The following is a 23,115-nucleotide window of genomic DNA, read 5'->3' as shown; positions in this document are numbered from 1 at the left end:
AAACGGAATAACCGATCTCTCAATATCATCAGTATTTTCCATAATTTAACAATGTGGCTAAAAGTTTTTGGCAGTAGCTCCTCCTACACGCAACAGGAGCAACAGGTTTATTAACGAATCTTTGGACAAGAGCAAAGCAGTGAATTTGATGCATGTCAAAATAGACGCATCGGTCGCCAATTTGATGCGCGAATCGCGTTCTGTGTGAACGCATAATAATAGTTGGCCAATCAGATGCAGAGGTGGATACACTGACTGAGATCTTATTGGTTTCTATGGCACCTACTCTCACCAGTCAAAAGTGAACCTGTTGGACGTCGACACCCCTACCATTTAAAGGTGGGCTTAAGAACATATGTCAATCAAATGTTTTGAATGATGTGAGGCCATAAGCTTTTATTTAAGCATCTGATTGACCAGTTTATAACTTGAATAACTTGCACTACAAAAAAATATCTTGGGGGGAAAAAAAAAGGTAGCCAATAACATGTTAAAAAAATGTAGCGGACCAGGAATTGTTTTTCTGAGTAAAAGAATGATTGAGTAGTTACTGTTTGTTTCTTATGACATTTTGGCTTCCTGGAACTAGCCGGTACTTCCTGTTTGAAATGTAAGGCAGAGGGGTCACTCTATTATTTCCGTTAAATGAGAAGAATCTATGTGCCGTCCGTGTCATTTGGGATTTTGATTGTCTAATGTCATAAAGCTCCTCTCACCATCATATCTCCACACCAAAACCCCCCAGTCAGCAAAGCCAAGTGAGTGAGCCCCATATGGTTTCAAAGTGGGCAGAAAATGTTGGCCCTGAATGGGTTTGTCCGCAGTTTCCGTGGTTGCACCACCTGTGTTTGCCCTCATTGGCTTAAGTGGGCTAGCCAACCGCCCGGTGGCTAGCTAGCTCTGCCGGCCCCTTAAGTTCCCACTTAAGCCCATGTGGGCAAACACAGGTGGGGCCACCAGGGAAACTGCGGACAAACCCATTTAGGGCCAACATTTTCTGCCCACCTTTAAACCATATGGGGCTCACTCACTTGGCCTTGCTGGCTGGGGACCCACTACTCTTTTTTCCTGCTTCACAAAAACATCTGAGACAGATGTTAGTAAACAGACTGATTGGAGCAACAAGAACATTCTGCTGTTAGCAACAGCTCAGCTCCATTTTGCATCAACTTTAAAAGCAAAATGGAGTTAAACATTCAGGCAAATGGTTTGTCTAACTGGTTAGTTTTACAATGACCTTTGAAAAAGTAGTAACTTTTTCAAAGTGCCAAACTCTGGTTTGACCCGACCTGGCTCCAACCGCACACGACTCCCAAAAAAAGCTACGAGGCAGACAGTCACTCTCCAACATTAGTCCTCTTAGGGATCAGAACCCAGACAGCACTTTAAAAGGGGAGGTTTTTAGTGGGATTGATGCTAACTCTCACCCGCCTTTGATTTCACACCATTTGATCTGTGATATATTGTTCCGTAACAAAGCTTCGCAGTTTGCAGGCGGATGCAGCTGTTCCTAACCCTAATAAATAAAAGTCTGCTTATTTTATCTCCCCCCGCACTCACAAACTCACTGTAATCCAGCTATCTGGATCAGATAAACGCCGTGTGGCTACCTGTGCGCGGCGGTGTTTGACAGGTGCAAGGGGAAACTGATTGAGATAATCCAAGAATAGGTTCAATGCAAATACAGATACAAGATGAGGGTAGGGATAGATGGATGTATGAAAAAGATGGATGAATGAATACATTCTCATGTATCACACTGTGACTCTGAGATTATGATCATCACAGCGAATAGACTGCCAAGGTCAGCAGGGAATATAAATCATCTTTTTTCCCCCCCTTTTGGTTGAAAGCAACATTTATTCCTGTCCTTTAGGCTGGTTTTGCGTTGTCAGGTTGTCACGATCTTGATCAGGATTGCTGGTGTTTGCAACCAAAGCTAATGTCAACCGGTAACTTTTATTAACTGACAAATAGTTTTGTAAAAACAAAAGCACCAAGTTTTTTTCTTCTTTCTTTCACAACAGCCACAGTGACATTTGACATTTTTCCTCACTCCGTTACTAAGGAAACAAAACAAAAAGCTAATAAGCGGCTAAAATGGATGCACATTTAATCAAAAACTAATTTCAGAGAGGTCTTTTAGCTTATAAAACCAAAAAAAGTGTTTTTTTTTTACTGAGGAAAAGCGCTCTGCTTCCTTATCTGCTGAGTTTGTAAGGGCAGTGATTTTATCTGTGCCTCTGTGATTGCTCACATTACTCCTTTATCTTCAGTTGCTGATCTCACAGCAGCTGATTAAGTTGGGAGGCTGAGAGCAAAGACCACATTCTAATCAGCAAATAATTAATTACAAAAAAAAATATGTTCACCCTAAATCCCATTCTTTGTAATGTTTGAGGTTTTTTGTCAATATCGTCATATAAGACCACAATTTTCCTAGCTCCTGTCACATATTGCTTCGCTCAATTTGACAAAAAGTACATTTTTTTATAATCTAATCCAATATCGTACCTGTGGGAATTACACATTAGCAGAAACACACTACTGACATGTCATACAACAAACAAAGCTAACCTCTGGGAGGGGGTTGCATACGTAATTTTCAAGTTGTTAACGGAATCAAATGAACAGGAATAAAACCAAAACTGCTCTACAAATTTAGGCCCCCTCGATGGTCTGAATTTCCTGTGTGTCCCGACACTTAAAAGGTAAGAAGCTGCTTTGTTTTATCAATAAGACCTTGTTTTCGTGGCTGGTCACCACCCCAGCAAACCAATCAATGGGGCATGCTCTGCTATCGCGGCGAGAGAAATGAAAAATAAACCCCAGATAATCCTTCAGTTAAAAGGTTACTCAGGGCGATAAAAGCTATTTTGTTAATTTATTTACTCTCTGCACTGGAGAGATAAAGAAAAGGAACAATTAGGGAATTCTAGGTGAGAGATTTTAAAAGGGCAATGGCATTGGGTTAATATTTTATAAGGCCTGATTGGCAGAGACCTGAGGAGGCCTTTTGTTTACACAGCCCCAGACAAATGATTCCCCCCGCTTGTTTTGGCCAACTGGGCGGAAATGGAATAAATATCTCCATCCTTACCTTTTAGAAACATCAAACAAAAGGCCGAGATAAAAGGTTAATGGCTTAATCATAACCACCCGGAAATAACGGTGCGCTCCTTCCCTGCAAAGTCGGCGGATATGATCGAGTTGAATTCCTGAAGATATCCAAAGATGAGAGGAGCGACAGTTTTTTTTTTTTTTGGTACGTAACTAAATCCACTCCGGGAGTGCGCTCACTTGGGCTAAATATTGCATCTGTGGTTTCAATTGATTCATAACAGATTCTAATCACTGCATTAACAGCATTCTGGGTAATAAGATCTCAGCCACCGCTTCCGTCGTCCAAGCAGAGTCTGACAGCGAGATGTCAGAATTCTGCCGTCCTGATATCTTATGCGATATTATACCTCTTATTATACCCGATCGGCCCGCGTCGGCTTCCTGTAAAGCGGGGTGAGAATGTGAATTTAATTATTGTGCTTTTATTGCATTGTAGTGCTGAAATTGGACTCGTGTGGAGTGTATTGTTGGGCCCCGTGTAATCTGATTGCCTTGCGCAGCGTAGTGTGGTGGATGGTATCAAGTTCCAGCCGACTCTGCTGGGTCAACACACGGCCGGGCCATTAAAGGAAGTCTGGTTCAGGGAAAGTTCACCGCTATTTTCTTTTCAGCATTGCATCAAAGGAAGAAAGAGAGAAGAGATGTGTAACATATTTGCAGGCAGAGCTCAAAGCAGGTGGGGCCTATTTTGTTTCCTTAATTGAAGCCAGATATATCAGAGGCCTAAAAACCTTCCAAACAATTGTAAATAAGGCGCAGAATAAAATCCTCTCACCACTGACCCTCCAGACCAAACAGAAATTATATCGGCCAAACAATTCAAAACCCAAAGCATCTCATTTGTGGACTCATTTTCAAGGATAAAATGACAGACATAAAAACAACAATAGGTAGGAAATGCAGCTAAAGTGGCAGAATCCCAATCGTAGATCCCGTTGCACTTTTTTTTTTCCTTTTGTGCAATAATGGCCTAGTTTGAAGCAGTTTCTGTGCCAGGCTATTTAGGGAATCAGCATCTGCTGCTTGATAAATAGCCTTGCTCTTTTGTTTGAGGCCAGGTTGAGTTCCTCTCTAGACTTAGCTTATTAGCCCGGTTGGCTCTGACCATTACAGACCTGTTCAGATGTTGCTGTTTTATGAGTGCCTTCAGCTGTTGCCTTTCAGGACACAGTGTTCAACATTCTTATGCAGAACAAATCCAAACAAAAGAGGACAATGTCCCCTGCTTTCTATCTTTAAACTCCCACTCCGTTCGTCATCTTTTAATCTATTTTCAAAAGCGTTTCCAGTGGTCTTTTAATTAGGATTAATTATGATTTTAGCCAAGACAAACAAACTGTGTTGTTTTCTTGGACATAGTTTCTGCAGAGCGGTAGTAGTTCTATAGAAATTCCCTTTAAGTGGTGGGTGGAATTGTTGGGGTGGAGTAAGCCTGTCTCCACTTCCCATCATCCATCTGTTTACCAAAAAATGACAAGCAAAACCGGAGCTATCCAGTGATACAGTTTGGAGCTCAGATGAGCAAAACAAAGACGCACATAGATTTACATTGTCTACAAGGGGATCCATCAGAATGGAGCAGAGCAGGGAGCTTGTGGCCCGCCTATTGTACTTGCAACCTCACGATAACAACCTTTTTCAAATGACATTTTTCTTTGTGCTCCTGATTTACATCAATCTGATTAAAGAAATACTCAGAAATGCAGTTTTAAGATTTTCAATGGAGTTGGTTTTTAACAAATCCTGTTTGCACGAGTTGGGAGGCCTATTCGACCCTACCAAGAGAGCAGCATTCGTTCTGAGCGGCTTTCCTGTTGCTCCGAGGTTCCTCAGTTCAAAGCTCTGTTTCAGCTGCTGTATTGCTTTCCTGGCCGGCTGGTGTTGTTTATGTGAGGAGAAGAGCTGAAATGCTATCCTTTGAGCACACATCCTCTTGAAGCCCTGCCTGGCCTTACTGCCCAGACTCCACATCCTTTTGACATGATCTGAGGTTGACGGGACACTTTTTGTCCATTTGAGAGCTCTTTTGCTTTTACTTTTGTCGGGGGGAAAAAAGCCTTTTACCCATCACATGCCCTCTATTGAGGTCTTGCATTAATAATTCAGTCAGAGTACAAGTGAAAGTGATGACAGCAAAACTGTCTGCGATCTCTCATAAGATCAAAGAGGTGTTTCTATAGGAATAGGAATTACATTTCTAGAGGCTCTTTGGTTTGGCGGGCAGTCTTCTGGCTCTCACTCACTTCCATTGCCTCCTCGCATTTCGCCGTTCGCCGTCCCTCCTGATATTTCCCTCTGTCTTGTTTATTTCCTCTCCGAAGAGATAAAGTAGGGTAAAAGTCTGCTGTTAGTTCTAAACCCTCCAGAGCTTGCATATGACAGTGTCAGCACAACCATGCAAGAGTGCTATTTGCAGCAGCGAAGTACATAAACCTCACAGGGCTGAGTCATTTTTACTAGTAAGGCTGTGTGGTTACAAACACAACATACAAACACCACGACATGCTTGTGTAGATGCTGCTTTTGACTACTCCAGGAAGAGTTATGGTGACGCCGACCGCTTTTAACAGAATCAAAACCCACGTAAGACTGTTCGATCACCTCATAATCTTATATTGATAGTAACTATACACTTGGGTACCAGTCTTCTGAACAAACCTTTATTTTAGAAAACTACCACTGGATTTTACACCACATCCGACTCTTCCTTGACTCATGTCAAGTCGTTTGCTCGTGTTTTAAAAATACATCCGCTACTTTCTTCAAGCGCCTGCGCTGACCGCTAAATTAAAGCCCCCAAGCTAGCACATTTCATAAAAAACAAACAGATTTGGAAAGTTTTTTTTGCAGAAAAGAGCCAGTGAGGAAACAGAAAAGCTGATGGCTTCAAAGAAAAAAAAGCTGCATTTAACTGACAAAGCTAGGAGTCTTTACTAACACGCCAAAATAATAATGCATAATATTCCACAACCTGTCTAATATTACGAGGATATTGCTTTAAAGATTGCACAAATGGTGACGTCACGTGTGTTATTATATTTAGAAAAAATACACGTTTTTCTTACGAGCTTACAAGCTTTCTTAATATGATTTATCAGACGCGCATTCAGTCAGATGAGGCTGAAGTTGGCGTCTGATTTTTTTTAGCTTCCACTTTGATAGTTATGAATTAAGGGGAAATAAATATCATATTTCAATCAAGTTTAAAAAAAAAGGATGAAGATTAACTTTACCCCCCAAAAATCTATTGGAAACTAGAGGCTTGAAAAAATGGATGTCCAAAATATTGTCTGGTGTTAAACCAGTCCGTGGCCTGAAAAGGTTGGAGACCACTAATCTAGGCTTTGATTTACTTTCATCTTGTCTCTTTTAAACTGCCTTTTGGAATGCCTGCATTTTTCAAGGAGGTGACCTCTTGACCTCTGCACTGAAGCCTGTTTGAAATAAAAATAACTGGATCCAGGTGCAGTTCATTAGATAACAGCTAAAACAGCTATGGGATTTGTTTTGAGGACCTATGCGGGATTGACCAAAAAAAAAGTCACCAAAAACCCCACAACAATACGGCTCAATCAAGACGGAGTCAACAGAAACGGTAGGAAAAGGTCTGATCAGGAGTCCCGAAAATGTTTTGACTTAAACACATTAGAGGGAATAATTAGCAGTTCAGAAAAAACAGCTGGTTTTATAAGAAGCTCAAATCTATAGCGGTTGAAGCAAGAGGGCGGAGTTAAACTGCACCAAATGCTCCAAACAGACCTACCTAACAAAATCCCCAAACAACAAAACGTCTGCTCCACAACCACCTACAGCCTGCTTTTAAAAATACCTTGTAGAAAAGTCTTGCCGACTTCAACAATTGTCAAAGGTCAATCCAAGGTTTTTACACACTGTTTCATGTGTAAAGGCTGAAGTATGTGTGATCAGGACACCTTTACTTATCAAGGAACAGCTTCGAGAACTAACTTTTTATTTGATTAGAGAGGAATCTTTCACATGTTCTAAGAACATGACAAAATCCCAGCCTAAAAACACAGTTGAGAACATCATAGGAGAAAATGAAGCTAAAAATTAGAAATAAAATGAATAGAAAATGAATGATAAACTGGATATTTTTGAGTCACATACAAAAAAAATCCTAGAATAACATAAATGATCATAAATCTTATTCGGGTTTTTTTTAGAAAACGTATTTAAAAAAAAAAAGAAGAAATCAGTTTATACATTTTTAGAGCTACGTCAAACCCAAAGCAGTAATGACTTCCTGGAAGTACATGCTCAATATTTCAGAACATTCTTGTCCATCTCCTGCGTGCTCAGGCTGAAATCCTCCGCAGAGCACTTCTCTGCTGCTTTTCCACCTGAATCAGATGACAAAATAAAACAAAAAAAAAACATTAGCGCATATATTTGTTTATTTCACTATTTCTGTGCAGATAGATTGAACTTTTTATTTTTAAAAAGAACCCTGTATCCTGATAAAAGCTTAAAATGGATCGCTACGAGAAATAATGTATGAAGCCAATATGTCACCTGTGTCAAGTCACCATAATTCATCTTCAGCTCAGACATGCAGCTTCATAAAGAATATGCCCATATAGTCGCTTGGCCCATTACATGCTCATTGTGTGTTTTTTTTTTTTTTCTTTTTTCCTCCCTCCACCCTGTAGGCTATTCTTTGTAACTTTAAGCCAGCAAAGTAGGTATTGATTGAAACTCGAAGCTGTATTAATAACTGAATGAGTAAGATGTGTGGAGAGTCAGGGGTGTATCTGCTTTGAAGGGCCTTTTTCTCCTCCGTGGCGAGGTGGCACGGTCATTTATCACGGCTGGATCTGTGCCCCTCGTTTGGTGTAATAAAACTCCCCCATCAGAACCGTCCAACAGGTCTGAATCACTCTGTCACACCACCTTCCAGCTAAGGCACGCATTAAATCAAGCAAGCAGAACATTTCCTAAGGCAGCCATTGCCTTTTAATTTCCTGAAGAACCTTAAAATATCATTCATTACCAGAACTACACATATTTGGTTTTTAAAAGTCTCATAAATCAATAGTGGCCTGACTGCAATAATTATAACAAGTTAACATGTAATTTCCAGGCCGAGGGCCGCGCACTGGATTTTAGCATATGCAAACGAGGCAATTCAAACAGTGTGGGGATATTAATGCGAGGAACAGGTAACGAGGTGCAGGTTATGAATTATGCATCAAAAAGTGGTTGATCTTCAATAAAGGAAATGAATTCACCGTGTAATCTAATTAGTTATGGAAGTCTATTATGTTGAGCTGCAGAAAGCAACTGTCCTTGAAAAGAAATTTATTTACAGTACATGTTAGCTCTTTGGAATGGGATTGCTTTCTGGAGCGCTCCAAATGTTAACACTCCCCCCCCCGCCGCCGCCGCTGCCAGTGGCCACGCACACCCTCCTCACCCCCACCAACCCTTTCTTCCTCTGCCTGCTGTTGCAGCTCCAGACCCGGTCGGCCTCCGAAGAGAACCCAGAGTGTCACGTCAACAGAGAACCCCCACATCATGCCCCACTCGGTCCCCGGACTCATGTCACCTGGCATGATCCCTCCCACAGGTATGGCTATCCTCCTGTTGCTAAGGCTCTTCCTCACTGGGTCTCTTCTTTTTTCTGTTTGCTTCTTTTTCTCTCTCACTCATACTCACACACAAACAGCTTCCCTACGAGCGGCCTCCCTGCAGCTTGTCCTCGAAATGGCAACCAGTCCAAAGTGACACATGCACCCAGCCACCAGACACCAGCCGCTCACTCATTTACCAAAAACAGATCTAATGCTCAACCCCCGCAAACCAAACGAGGGGGAGAATAAATTGGACCGGAGATCTTTGCTCCCAGATTATTCCAGTAGATGTTGCATTTTGCCTTGAGTGCATTCTAATTAGTGCGATTAAATCCACTCCACTGGTATATGTACATAGGCAGTGGTGATGCTAAAGCGAGCTTATCGCCACAAGAATCAACAACAACCGTTTGTGCCCTGTCTCAGCTTCGGGCCAAGTCTTAATGCAACGAATGCTTTTGTTCTATTTGTGGCTGGCTTCAATCTGAATGCTTTGATGTTGGTGGCTCTAAGTGCTCTGATTTGCATATTCCGCTGTCCCTCTTGATATATCTGTAATGATATTGTGGCGTTGAAGCAGCTCTTTGAATGCGCAGTTGGTGGACATTGCACATTTTACTAAAGCTTTTCAACATCTGTCTCTTCTAAGCTTTAAAGGGCATGATAAAAATATCTAATGAAGCCAAATGTAAGATTTAACGACTGCATGACATTGTGCCTCCTAGCACTATTAACTGAATGGAAATTATAAGCCAGAATATGGAAACTGAGTGAGTTTTCTCCATGGTCATTCAGACTCGATATGGCGGCTGACCCTGATTTGATTAAACTTTGATTCTCAAAGTCACAGTTTGATTTGGTTTATGATTTGAATCAGTGTGAATTACTTTTTGCAATTATTTTTCCTCATTTTGTCTAATAATTCTTCTAGTTTTTTTTTAAATAGAACCTTAATTTAAGCAGATCAATATCCATTGAGATCAAGTTTGTCTTTTGTTCAGAGCGACCAGAGCAGGAGGTCAGCAGCACAGGCCATAAAAGAAAATAGGAAACAATAGAAGTAAATAAATGTAAACACAGTAAAAAGGAAACCTAGTCAGGCATTTAAGAGAAGAGTTGTCATGAAACAGAAGAGCAACACACATTTCTTTATAAAATTGTGTATTAAATTGAGAAACTGTTAAATCTGCATTCATTTAGTTGTTAATGTTTGAATTATTTACAAAGAGCAAAGCAGCGTTCTGCTGCACATACACAAACAATGGCTTTAAACATACTTTTTCAGTAAGTAAAGATGAGTTTAATTCGAATAAACTATCGCGTTTAACACAGAGGTTACGTTCTAAAAATAACCACAGATAAAATCTGCGAAAGCTGTTTTAAGGCAATAAATTTTGTGGTTTGTAATAGATTTGATCGCAATCAAAGATTTATGTACAAGTAACGCGGCATGGAGGAGATTGATTGACAAGATCAACAGCCTATCACGCAGAACACACTTCGAAGAAAAAAACAGCAAGTCAGCTAACGGTGAACCATCATATGGCAAGAACACTAATGCATGAACGCGTGCTTCAGGCTCTGAAACAGTAGAATAGACAATCTGTTCCTTTTACATGCGCACAGAAGTGCAACAGTAGTAACGTTACATCTTTCCAAAAGTACACTTCCAACCTCTCCCATATTAGTCTCTCACTTATTTGTATTTCTCCTTAAATTAGATTTTTCCATTTTATTTGTTGCTTGAAATTAAGTGATAAACTGTTATTAGTAATTTTTCCCCACTCATCTTTAAATTGTTTAATTTTATTAAGGTTTTTTGTTTTTCATATAAAGTGTTTTTTGTCAATTCTTGAGGAAAATAAACAAACAATTCGGCACCAACTTCATGCATCGATTCTTAATCCTTTAACACAGGAGATGTCATCGGCAACACATAAACAATACACACTCTTTGACATTCTGTAACTTTTCGACAGTTCTGATGCGAGAACCCGAATGTAAAGTGTTGCGTAATAACGTAAAGCTGCTTTTCCTCGCGATAGAACCAGCTGGATCTACACTGATTGCTCACACAATTAAGAGTTGCAGTTGTCGAAAGAACGTCAACGCTTTTGTCTGGAGTTAAAGGGTTATTCTGGCTGCAGTTTGGGCAGATCTGTGAGTCAGAGAAAAATTAGTCAAACTAAAACGTATAAAGTTATAAAGAAATGTTTTATACTGTTAATTTGCTTAGTTTAAGTAAAAACCCCGTATCGTGGGAGGATGATGATCTCATTCTATCTCATTGATTTAAATGAGACAGATGTTTTACAAACAAATCTTTGTATCTATAGAACGTAACTTGCGGCATCACTTTTCTTTCAACTCTACAAACTAAACTACTTACAGTGGCCCTGATCCACATGTTTCATCTGTGAAATCCACTTTAGGAGGATTCAGGGCTGCAGTGTTTGAAAAAAAGTGACTCCGTGTGTCATGCTGCTGGACTCCAAGTAGTGTGGAAAAGACCTTATCACTTCCTCCAGAAAGATGGGCAGCAATAGTTCCATTTTTAAGATAGCCATTGACATCTTTGCTGTTTGGTCACACCTGCAAACTGCCACATAAGAGTTGGATTTGATGGTGAGTAATTGCTCGAGTGGGCTTGATCACCATCTTCAAGCTGCTGCTTTGATACCATAATTCCCAATTATGACATCATTAGTATTTTAAGTGGCTTTTTGGTTTGCACATTTTGGCAGATTTATTATTTTCATCCATATGGACTATTATTGATTCGTTGTTTTCCACATCATTTCTGGTATTCTTCCATGGAGAATCCCTCAATTATCAGGGGAAAAAGGAGGTAATTTCCCATTAAAAATTCTACTCTAAAGTGTTTGATTTCATGTCAAATTCTTTATTGGTCAGTTTCAAGTTTTGACTTTTACTTTGAAGCAGAAGGTTTTAGTTGGGTGAGGCATTATCGTTCTTCATCATCCATGATGTTGTGTTGTCAGTTCCCTTCCTGAGGGGAAGTGTAACACTTGCATTGTCCTGAAATTAAGGATTGTATGTTCTTCAACCCATTGTGGATTGATAGAATGAAAAGTGTCCAAACTTTTGTCGCTACCATCTCCCCCCGCACTGCTTCTATTGTTGGATGGGAACCAAACAGAAATCCAGTCATTGTAGATTCATCTCAATGTCATTCTTGCTTTATGGAAGCTTCTCTTTTTCACACTATGATCTGTTATTTCTGGTAGTTTCTTACAGTCTGCTCACCACATTTTTGTTTACCTTTGTTTTCTTGTTTTTGTGTTCTTTACCTGTGTGTTTTTAAAAAACTATTTAGCTTCTTCTCATATGGACGTTTGCATACAATTAAAGTCAAAATAGCAGCTTTAAAGCCATCCATTGCTTACGTTTTTTTTCCTTTGTCGACCTGTGTTTGTAAGTCAGCCAGGCTCAACCACTTATTAAAATCTACAGCTGATTCATTCTAATATTTTAACTTTTTAACTGCAAATGTTTTATCGTTTTTTTTCTACTTTATTTAAATGAGGGTATCTTATTTAGGTTTTATCTAAAAACTATTCTTTTCCTGAGCCGGGGGTGTTCGTGTCCCTGGGGGGTGGGTCCTGGTCCTTGCCCCTGGGCGCTGGGCCCCGCCAAACTTCCAACATGGCCGAGCCTGGTCGGGCCATATTTATAACATCCCTTGTGGGCCGCCCTTTTTTCCCCGGGATTCCCCCCTCCTGGGCGGGGGCGGCGGGCCCCTGCCTTGCTCCTACCTGGACCAACCGTGGGCCGGGTGGGTGGCTGCCTGGAGTGCGGAGCGGGTCTCCCTTGGGGGGTCCTGGCTCGTACCTGGGGTCGGGGCGGGGGGATGCCCGGAACTCCTGGGTGGTGGTGGGGTGCTCGTCTGGGGCTGTGGGCGTCCCTCTCCGGTGGGGCCCTGCGTTGGGCTCTTCCGGCGCGGCGGGGGGCTGCTTTCCTGGCTGGGCTGGGGCGGCGCTCTCTTTCCCTCTGCGCCTCCCTGCTCTCTGGCTCTGGGGGCCTCGCGGCGGTCCTGCTGGCCCTGGCCTGGGTGGCGGTCTTGGTCGCCCGGGGGGCGGTTGTTCCCTGCCTGTTCCCGTGTGGCGTTGGGGGAATTCCGGCTGCCGCTGCTGCTGCGGCGGGGGTATGGGTGTGGGGGTGGCTGGGCGCTCCTCGTCCTTCTTTTCACATTCCACCATCCATTTTAGAAGAACATAAACACTCACCTGAGCACAGGTGTTAGCTCACCTTTGCACTAATAGTTTGCATGATTGAATGAATGAAAGATTTCACACTAGTTGGTTTAAAGGCATAGGTATGCGTTCGTGAACACTATCTGTTTTGTGTGCATGTTGACATGTGGACATTTTTGCGGCTAGCAGGTGTGTTGATAATATTTGAGTGTGTGTGAACAGGCCCCGCCCTTTTTGTACTACATTTGAACCGTACCGTAACGATAAACAACCAGTAAACCTGTCTGCTCTATGCTGCTTCATGGTCTTACCCCCCTTCCCCTCCTATTATCACCCTCCTACCCCCCCCTCTCTCTATCATCCCTCTCTCTTCTTCCCCTCTTTCCTTTTCCGTCCGGTCCAACACCAAAGATTTTCAAACATGATTGAAATTAATAAAGTTTGGCCTCAATTACAAAAGGGGTTTATTCAGACATACCTTTGGTTTGTCTGAAGATGAATAACCCCTCTTGTTAAAATAAAATATGTCCAACACAAGAGGCCCTCAGCTCTCATCTGTTTGCCTAGCTGTTGGACAGGACAAGTTAAAAAAAAATAAAAAAAAAAAAAAATAAAATAAAAACTATTCTTTTTCAGGGTAAAATAGCATCCTATGTCATTTCATTATTTTACAGTACAGTCACAGACACATTTCAGTTGATTTATTGTTGCAAAAATAACCCAGGTAGGATCAATTAGGACTTTGACATTCATCATCTTCTTAGATATGTCCACGTTTCATTTAAACAAAGATTAGCCTTTGAACCGACAACAGGCTGAGGTTGCTGGACATGTTCTCTGTACCACAAAACTTAAAGGGCGACAAGAAAAACAAGAAGAAGTGCCGTGATGAGAAAGACACATGTTATTTAGCAGAACATAAAGCAACAGAAAAGCCTTTTGATATCAACCCCTTTAAGCCTAGAGGAAGTGTGTGATCTTGACATTTAGTCAGGGTATTAAGGGGCAGAGATAAAGGAAACAGGGTTTTTGGTCTGTTCATAACTGCCTTGAGCCTCCTGACTGTGTTGAGACAGAACCTCTGCAACACTTTCTGCTTTATAATTACAGCGTTTTATTGTTTTTGATGATAGCGTTGGCCATTAATCATCACAGAAGTTGCAGATTGCGACAGATAAGTAATTAAGTATAATTGACCACACACAAGTTGGCATCTAAGTAGGCGACTAATTGATCCTCCTGCCACGTCCAAATGTTCTAACTGATGATTCTTTTGAAAAAACTATGCTGAGAAACCGTCTGAAACCGCTACACCATAGTGTCCTGTCATATTGGTTCATTTTTCAGATGAGCTCCTACGCACACACGAGGAATTTCTTTTACCGAAAAGTCCAAAAAAGAAGAAAGAAAGATTGTCTTGTGAGAACCTCTGTGGAGTGACTTGGTTAGATCTCTCCTCACCAGAAAAAGGCAGCCAATACATATAGATTCAAATCACTTCAGATTAAAGTCACAGCTTGCAGGGAAGGTGGCGGAAACGTGTCGTCGTCACCGTCATCGCCATGACCAAAGAGGGGGATGTGAAACACTTTGTTAACATTTGCGCCTTTGCCATCGACGCCGCTCCCTTTCAGGAAAGAAGCACCTCCGATTTCCACTTAAGAAAAAAAATTCTATCATATGCGCGTCTGAATGCATCTGCGTTCACGGGGGTTAAGCTGGAGCCCTTCCAGTCGCTGATGCATTACAGGCAGATTGGGCCCCCAAATCGGATTATTTGCTGTGGACTGACACCACACTGGGATGACATCTCCTTTAAGAGAGGAGATGGGGGCGGCGGTGGGCCTCCACTCACACCGGCCACTACTTAAGCAGCAGCTTCCATATAATTCATTTATGTCTTGGATATGGCTTCAACCTTTTGAATAACGCAAGAGTACTGCGTTTACCATTAGAGAAATGAATGTCACCTATGTCTCTCAGGGGGTAGCATCCTGCTCTTAGCTGTTAGGAACAATTTCTTCCACCTCTGTCAGGCTTTTTTCTCCACACTACAATAAGTTTTGGATCAAGTTGTTTCAAGCCTTTTAATAACCGATTTGTCATTTTGGATTGAGGAAGAAATCTGCTAATCCGCTGCCTCCTGAAGCGGGTTTAAAATAGATCCCCATATGCAGCAGGTAAATTAGTGTCAGTTCTTTGTGTCGCAGCTCCTCCTCTTTCAGTCCGCTGCTTGTCAGAAGGTTAGCACACCCTGTAATTGATACTAAATTTGTCATGATGTGGGTATCACAGTTCAAGTGGTTTAGTGTACCTAATAGTCACCGAGCTTCCATCCTCGGTTTGTCATCGCCGCGCCGCCTCCGTGCATGAATTTAAGGGGTGATGCTCACTGGCATTTGAGTATGTGATCTCTGCTAATCTAGTTCACACTGTTTACACTACAATGTGTTTTTGTGGGATCTGTCCTAGAGAAAACACAATAGAAACCGATCTAAAAGACTGTTTCCTTCCAAACGCTATTCGAAAAAGTCCTAAAAGTCCACCCATTGTGTACTGATGTGAAGTTAATCTGATTTTAATTTAATTATACAGTTAGTTGTGGAGGGCACAGGCACTGGGATGTTTGTTGTAAGAATGTTCTGACATTGGCGCAGGTATGGGGCAGCTCGCATGTTAATTAATGATGAAGATCCTGACAATATGCAGAGGCATGACAGCGTTAAGCCAGTCGGCTGCTGCTTCCTTTGCATATTAATAGATCCTTCATTATTATTTAATATGACAGCTGCTCCAAGGGCTACCATCAGACCTTGTCTCTGTTATTTGCTGTTTCGTGCTCCCCGTGTGACAGTGCCGTGCTATTCTCTATTTGTTGAAATGTTCCCTTTCCCCCCCCCCAGTTCTCCCGTCCATCCGACTCTTTACACGCCGCCGCGGCGCGCTGTTTGTTTAGCGCTCAGGAGGATTCTGGCTCGCCTGTGCACCAATATCCGAAAAGTGTTTGAATCCAAAGGTGACTTTGAAAGAATATATGAGGCCCGGATTGTTTTGTTTGCATAGTAATGAATGCAGATTAGCACTGAGTGGGACTGGTCTTGTTGACTTTTAGACTTCTCGCGGCTAATGGACCTGTTGGTGGGCGCCGGCGTCTCCCAAAGCTGCCTCCCAGCCATTGTGTTGAGGCGCACGTTATGCGGATATGACAATTGATCTGGTGAAATGAAACAATTATCAGAACAAAGATTTCGATCTGTGGACTGACACTTAGTCAAACGCGGGATGGAGGCTGCCGCTGAATGATTAATGAAAAATGGGAAAGTGATCATTCCAACCATTTCACTCTTGTACGAATCAATCTCTCAGCCTTTATTTACTCAATATACATCTGATCTAAACACATTACCTTTTTCCCACGTTGAATTGTTTCCTTTTTCTCGCCTTTTATCCGTCTTATAGCTTAGTCTGGAAAAGGAGTTTGGCGGTGAGGACAGGCGGCTGCAGTGCCATAAACCATGATGTTCTTAACAACTTAGAGAGCATCAGGGAGCTCCACTGCGGCACTCCTTTGAGCCGCACCTGATTTGTGGGGGGAATTTATCACACAAACAGCCCAGAGGTGATTTCAATATTTACTCGGCAGTCTGTTCTGCATACGTCTCATTTGGAAAACAGTTGACTCTTGCCCATTATACACAAATGAAGGCTGACCTTCAGACTGGGCAGAGGCCACATTCATTATGTGAAGAAGTATCACCGTCTTTTTTTTTTTATTCCTGCCTTGCCTATGCATATGGAACAGCAGCCAGGGCTTAATGCAAACGAGAGGGCCCCGGTTGACATGATGTATACTGTACGTCAATATGGTACTGATGTATTTTAAGATGCAAACAAGGCCTTAAATTATATGCACCTTCATGTCAGAGGCTCAGAGTGACTCCCACCATCTGCCTATCAGCTGGGAATGAGGGGAGAGGGTGTTCAGGCCGGTCTGTGCTGGCACGCATGCTTGTGTGTGTTTGCGTAGGCTGCCTCGTGTGATACGTGTAGGATCCCCCTTGTACCGGTGTCTCCTCAGACCCGTGGCTAATGGCTGCTTTGAGTCCCGTCACCGCGATGTGACAGCTCGGCGGTGATAAACGCAGACGTTGCTTTGTTCTGCGTCAAGCGTAAGGCAAGCCCACATATGGAGCGCAGCAGCCCCTGTAAGAGGGCAGGTGATATACTGTAACATGGATGTGAGTTATGCCAGGAAAAGCCACACACTGTTTTTTTTTTTTCTGGTTATGCATCTTTGATTTTTGTTGGCTGGGGTTGGCAAGAAGAGTCATGGGGACTCTCCTGAGACCCTATCGGGCCTCGAGGAGCTTTAGCTGGATCTGCTCCTGCTGTTGGAGACCAGCCTCATGAATAAAGATCTCAGTCACGTTCAATGCACTGGAACTCTGGAATGATGACAAACCGGTGTTTTATGATCTTTGCGGTGTGAGCAGCATATCTACAATATGTCTCCTATGTAGCATATTAATCCTATGAAGTTCATTTTGATTTATGTGACGAGCATTGTGGGATTTATGAATATTCAAAAACGATTTCAGGAACCTTTTTAAGTACTTTCAAGAGTCAGTGTTCACTGAACCCACTGCAGGGTGAAAAGCAAGCAGGAAGTTGGAGAGAGTATTTTGAAAAGCAGCATTCGGACAAATGAAGATTTAATAAATGCTGCTCAAGGATTTCAAAGCTGCCATAAATCTGTATAAATATTGTAGAGGGGTAAATTGAAAGCTTTAGGTTTCAATCCAACTGTAATACAGGTTTCAGCCTCAGTCACATGCACCTGGACTGATGCTGTTGATAAACGTGTGCATGAACAATTTCACTCTACGGCCTCATTGAGCGGTCTAAGATCCTACATTTGTGGTTTCTCCTGCAGACAGCTGCTGTCCACCCATAGGAGCAGCTGTGACGTAGACTTTAGCAGCACTTGGGACTTTCATACATTTACCTTCATCTGGTTAAAACTATTTACTCAGATACTTTTGTAGATATTACATTTCTATTCGATCTATAACTTGTTTACAGTCATAAACCAGTCAAGGTTACCATCCAACAGTGTTCAGATGAAGACGTCAGACACCGATACATCCCTCTGAAATATTACAGAAACAGTTTTCTTCCTCAATTTGTCACAGTTTTGCATTTGTTTCCCCTTTTTCCTCCTCTCGTCAACTCGTATCACCTAGCCACTCTGGTATAGGCAAATATCCTTTGTAAACACTTTGCAAAAGTTGTGAACACAAAGTGCTTGCATCATGCACTATTATCCTGACTGCATCTGTTTCCATCAAAGGAGAAATACATCAATATGTTGGGCGAGGGGCTGCAGGAGTCTGAGACATTCATAAAAATTATATGCTGCCACAGACACAGGGACCAATCTCATCAGCATGATAACCCGCTGTGAAGATATCCACTGTCAGAAGATGAAAACCTAAGTTATGATCTCCCCGGAGCTTATTCTCCTACACTGTATAAATTTATTCATTGTTCTGTTATTTCAAAAGTCCCTTTTTCCTGTGTTTTCTTTATTCATCACGGCAGCTCTCAGAAAGGTTATGCAGGTGCTGTGGCTCAGCCTCTGCAGACATGCAGCAGTCTGTAAAGAGCCGCGTCTCCTCTGCCTCCCCCTTCCAGGCCTGACAGCAGCCGCGGCGGCAGCTGCCAACGCAGCCATCGCAGAGGCCATGAAGGTCAAGAAGATCAAGCTGGAGGCGATGAGCAGCTACCACGGCAACGCCAACCACCACGGGGCCGATGGGGAGAACGGAGACCTCGGTTCCAGTGTCGGTAAGGATGCCCTTCACAAACACACACCTACACATACTGTTGGAGAGAGCAGAAGGAAGGTGCAGACCAACAGACATGTCGCAAATAGAGATGATCGATCTCATCCTCACCCTCCCTGTTTGAAGGTTCATGGTTTAGAGAAAAAAATTGGTCATTCTTGTAGAATTTTTGTTAACAGGGGAACAAGGGAAAACACTTTACTTTAAAAAAAAACTTTGAATCATCAAGTTAATTCATGCTAAATATCACAAACAGGCACCACCACTGCTGCTTAGCAAAGCTCAAAGCATCACTGAAGAGACTTTCCACCCTGGACAGACCCTCTTCCACCTGTTGCCCTCTGGGAATCAATACAGGTTGTTACAAACAAAAACATGTGATGAGTTTTAGCATACGGTGTTCACACTGGACTGTCGCTACCCGATACTAGCACATGTACTCACAGTTGAAAAATGTTTGATGGGAAATTTCAGAGCGGTGTAAATTTCACGAATCCTGTTCCAGGCTTTTTCTTTCACAGCTCTAATCTGATTTATGAAAGACTTGGCGTCACAGAATTTCAGCCGAGCACAAACAGCAATCATCGATTTCTCCTTCATGATCAATTTTCAAATGATTTGCACTTCCGTAAATTGAAAATGACGCTACCCTTACATCACTACAAAATCCAAGTCCCTGATTGGTTGAAGTTCAACTGGTTGCCCGTTCAATGGCCGCATGTTTCGCTTACTCTTCCTGTTGCTGAGAGCTCTCTGTTTACACGCTCTCCCACTAGCTTACAGCCTGTATACATTGGTGGTGGAACAGAAATGCCAAACAATATTGGAGCTGTCCAGCCATACAGTTAGATCCAGATTCCAGCTCAGACGAGGAAAATAAAGACGTACATGGATCTATTTGTCTACAAATGGATGCATCCGAATGGGGCGGAGATGGGAGCTTGGATTTTTTAGCGTATTTTGTATTTTCCCAGCTTATTTTCTACATCACAAAACACCCAAAACTTAATTTTCATCACAGTGAGTCTTTAATAAGTCTCAAATTAGGTCAGCAAAGCAGAACGTGACACATTAACCCTTAATTATTTTTGGGGGGGTCAGCTTCAGGCTGCAGACTATGGCGTCCAACCAACCACTGAGTTTGACTGTACATGTTTATGTATAGTTACTCTGCATACAAAAATCTCTATTGACATCATTCATTTTGGCCATAAATGAAACTGGAAACAGTCTTCTTCTCATTTACACTTATTTAAAAAAGTGCGGTCTTCAGCGTTTGAGATGAATGTCTAGCTTTGTTGTGGAGCTGGGTTTGGTTTTGTTTCTCATTGACGAATGAGAATATTCTGGACTGTTTTCACTCGGTCAAAGTTTTCCGTGGAGAACAACAGCCTTTTGGGGGTTTTCTGTTGGTTTCCCAACAAGCTTCTCTTATGTCTTTCTTTATTCATCTTGATTTAGTACGCTAAAATGCACGTTACAAACCAGATAAACTTTATTTTTACACTTGCTGATCATCAATAAAGCAATAATTTCTTATGTAATGCCTATTTTAAACCTTTTTTTAGTGTTTTGACATTATATACTATTAAATGTTTTTTTTTATATTCCCTTTCACTGCATTCCCCACAGTTTAAGACCTACCTGAAGAGCGTTAACGGCCAGCGCCTCCAGATTACAGCTGATTTCTTGCTAAAAAAGCTGTTGACTTTGCTAAGCTCAAAAGCACTTGAATCACTAACTTTGGGAATAAAAGTCATGTTTTTCCCCAAAGTATTTTGTGTTGAAAGAGGAAAAAAAGAAGTTTAATAGCTAAGTGGAATTGTGAACACAGTTTCCCAAAGCTATCAGCATTTTAACAGGGTCTAATTGAATTGCTGTGAGAGTGCTGGTTTTTCACTATGTGCCATTTCAATTAATTATTAGCCCTAAAATGCAGAAGGATTTCTGTAATATCACACACAACCACTTAGTGAATTAAACAGAAAGATAATGTGTGTTAGTGGAGATTCATGAGGGCATTCCAAATTATAAACCGCACGTAATCCCGGTGGCTTTGCTCGCTAAATTGAGTTTTTTTTTTTTTTTTTTTGATTCGCTTGCTGTAAAAAATAGCTCAACTTCTAAATAAATTTCCGCTGTTACACTGCGCCGCCGAGCGTACAGCACATGCGACGAAAGCAGGATGTGTTGCAGGTTTAACAATGCAAAATTCATAAAGTTTGAGGTCATCAGTCCAAGAGAATGGAGTGTGTTAAAAAATAAAAAAAGAGGGAGACTATGAGCCTGCGAGGTCACAGAAATAAAGATAAATGCGAGTACCAACAGCAAGGTTGTGGCAATGGAGCTAATAAGAAACTGTTTTATCTTTTTACAATTTAAATTGTAACCTTGAGCCCACAGTACAGCCTCACGGGCTCCCGGAAGAATCATAATTCTGGCAGGGGTGGGGGGGGGATCGGTTCTGGGTGTGGGCGCATGGGCCGCAGCATTAGCTCTCTGAGTGAAATATATGGCAGTGACGCCTCTCGGCCCCATCCACAATCAATTGGATTCTTTTCCTTTAATATTTACTCGCAGCGATGAGATGCTCGTCTGCATGGTGATGAACAGTCTGCCACTGGCGTTTGAAGGTGACCTGTCAGTGAGTATGGACAAATCTCTCGCTCGCAGAAATGTAGAAAATAAATCATTAGGGGCAGGCAGTCAGACAGGGCCCCCCCCTCCCTTCACTCTCCTCGGATTTAAATCAGCCCCAGATTTATGATTTGAATTAATGCTTCGTTTGGTCAAAGGAATGGTCGAGAGACAAATGATGTTTGGTACTGAAACCATCCTAATATTGATTACTGGGTGTCGGAGCAATCTCTTGTTTATATCAAGCACTCTGCTGTGACAGGGTGGCCAGCAGGAGTCATCCAGATAATACTCTGCAGATATATGGCCCGATCTGCACGGTGGAGCCACAGAACACACGGCGAGCGGCATCCTGTCCCCTTCATCCGCCCCCAGACTTTTGCTTTTCATGGCAGGATGTTGTAATCCTCCCAAAAAGAAGAAGAAGGAGAAGAAGTGGCTCCAAAGCTTGATTTCAAAACTGTTTAAGATTCTAAAAGTGATTTATGACTCCAGGCATTTTGGGTCCGGGAATGCCTAATATGTCCAGCTTCCAGGCGCTGGACTGGCATGGCACGAAGTCAGCAGAACGGGAATTCTTTTGGCTGCCGGGAGCAGACTGGGGACTTGGGAATGACCCCACGCTGTTGTGACCAGACCACAGCTGCTCAGAATGAGACAGGCTGACATTTTTATGATCTAGGAGCCCAAAAACATACGCAAACAGAAATGTTTAACTAAAGACCCACTCCTATCTTATTTTGAGCTATTATAAAAGCAATCCCGGTGGACTTTTTATCATGACATTTTTTAGCCAAAATGTTATTTGTTGTTTTCGAGGACATTGTTTCTGCTGAGCAGCAGGAATTCATTTGAAATTTACTTGTGAGTTTTTGGCGGGACCATCAGTGTGGACCAATACCTTCCCTCCTTCCCCTCTCCGTTGCCAAACTCTCTCTTTGCACTCTCTCCCGCTAGCTTACAGCCCTTCACAACCCCAACCTAACATTAGCAGTGCAACAAAAATGGCGAGCAATGTTGGAGCTATCCAGCCGTACAGCTTTAAAGCTAGATACCAGCTCGGACGGGGAAAATAACAAATAATAACAAATACAGTCTTTTTCAATCTCCATTTTTCTATCTATCCAGTTTCTATCTATCCAGATTCTCAATAAATTGAATAAATAAATACTCAGACGTTCAAATTAAAGCTTATTTCCTTCATATATGTTCTCCCTCAGCAGAAAAATGCCATGTTAAAAAAATACCAAAAACACAATTTGTCATCAGAGCAAATCTTAAAGCGAACAATGTTCAAAACCAAGACGGCCATTGATATGATAATGCGAATCCCTCATCTGATCTGCTTCATCAGATAGAGCCATTACATGCACACGCTAATTTAAAGGAAAAACAAAAAACCCAGCCTCCTTCAGGCTGAAATACAGGTGCCCCGTCTCACTGTTTGTCTGGACCTGATTTTGCATTGTGAAGTGTCTGAAGCAAAGAACAACAGAGGCAGCCCCTCAAGGACTCTCAGCAGTGTCTGCAGAGTCAGGTTTCAATGTAAAAGGCTAATGCTTCTCCCTCTCATTGAGCATTCATCACAAACAGACCCACGTTTGAACCAGGAGCATTAATTATTGCAGAAATAAAACAATTTCCCCTGTAAATAACTAAAAGAAGAAGAAAAACATTAAGCGATAGTCAAAAAGTGCTAGAGAT

The 23,115-nt window shown here is 42.0% G+C and overlaps 1 protein-coding gene across 1 annotated transcript in view; it reads left to right on the top strand.

The window, feature by feature from the left end:
• Positions 1-8,591: 8,591 nt before the first annotated feature.
• The window catches only part of dach (dachshund protein), a gene marked incomplete at its 5' end in the record, with an annotated part of 55,750 nt that continues 41,226 nt past the window's right edge, over positions 8,592-23,115 (top strand). The window contains 2 exon segments of the mRNA NM_001104874.1: positions 8,592-8,710; positions 18,623-18,775. Coding sequence (NP_001098344.1) covers positions 8,592-8,710; positions 18,623-18,775 — 272 coding nt within the window.

The sequence above is a fragment of the Oryzias latipes genome, chromosome 21 (genome assembly GCF_002234675.1).
Source record: "Oryzias latipes chromosome 21, ASM223467v1".
Classification (NCBI taxonomy): domain Eukaryota; kingdom Metazoa; phylum Chordata; class Actinopteri; order Beloniformes; family Adrianichthyidae; genus Oryzias; species Oryzias latipes.
Note: the sequence above shows the minus strand (reverse complement) of the source record. Positions and strands in the feature narration are given on the sequence as shown.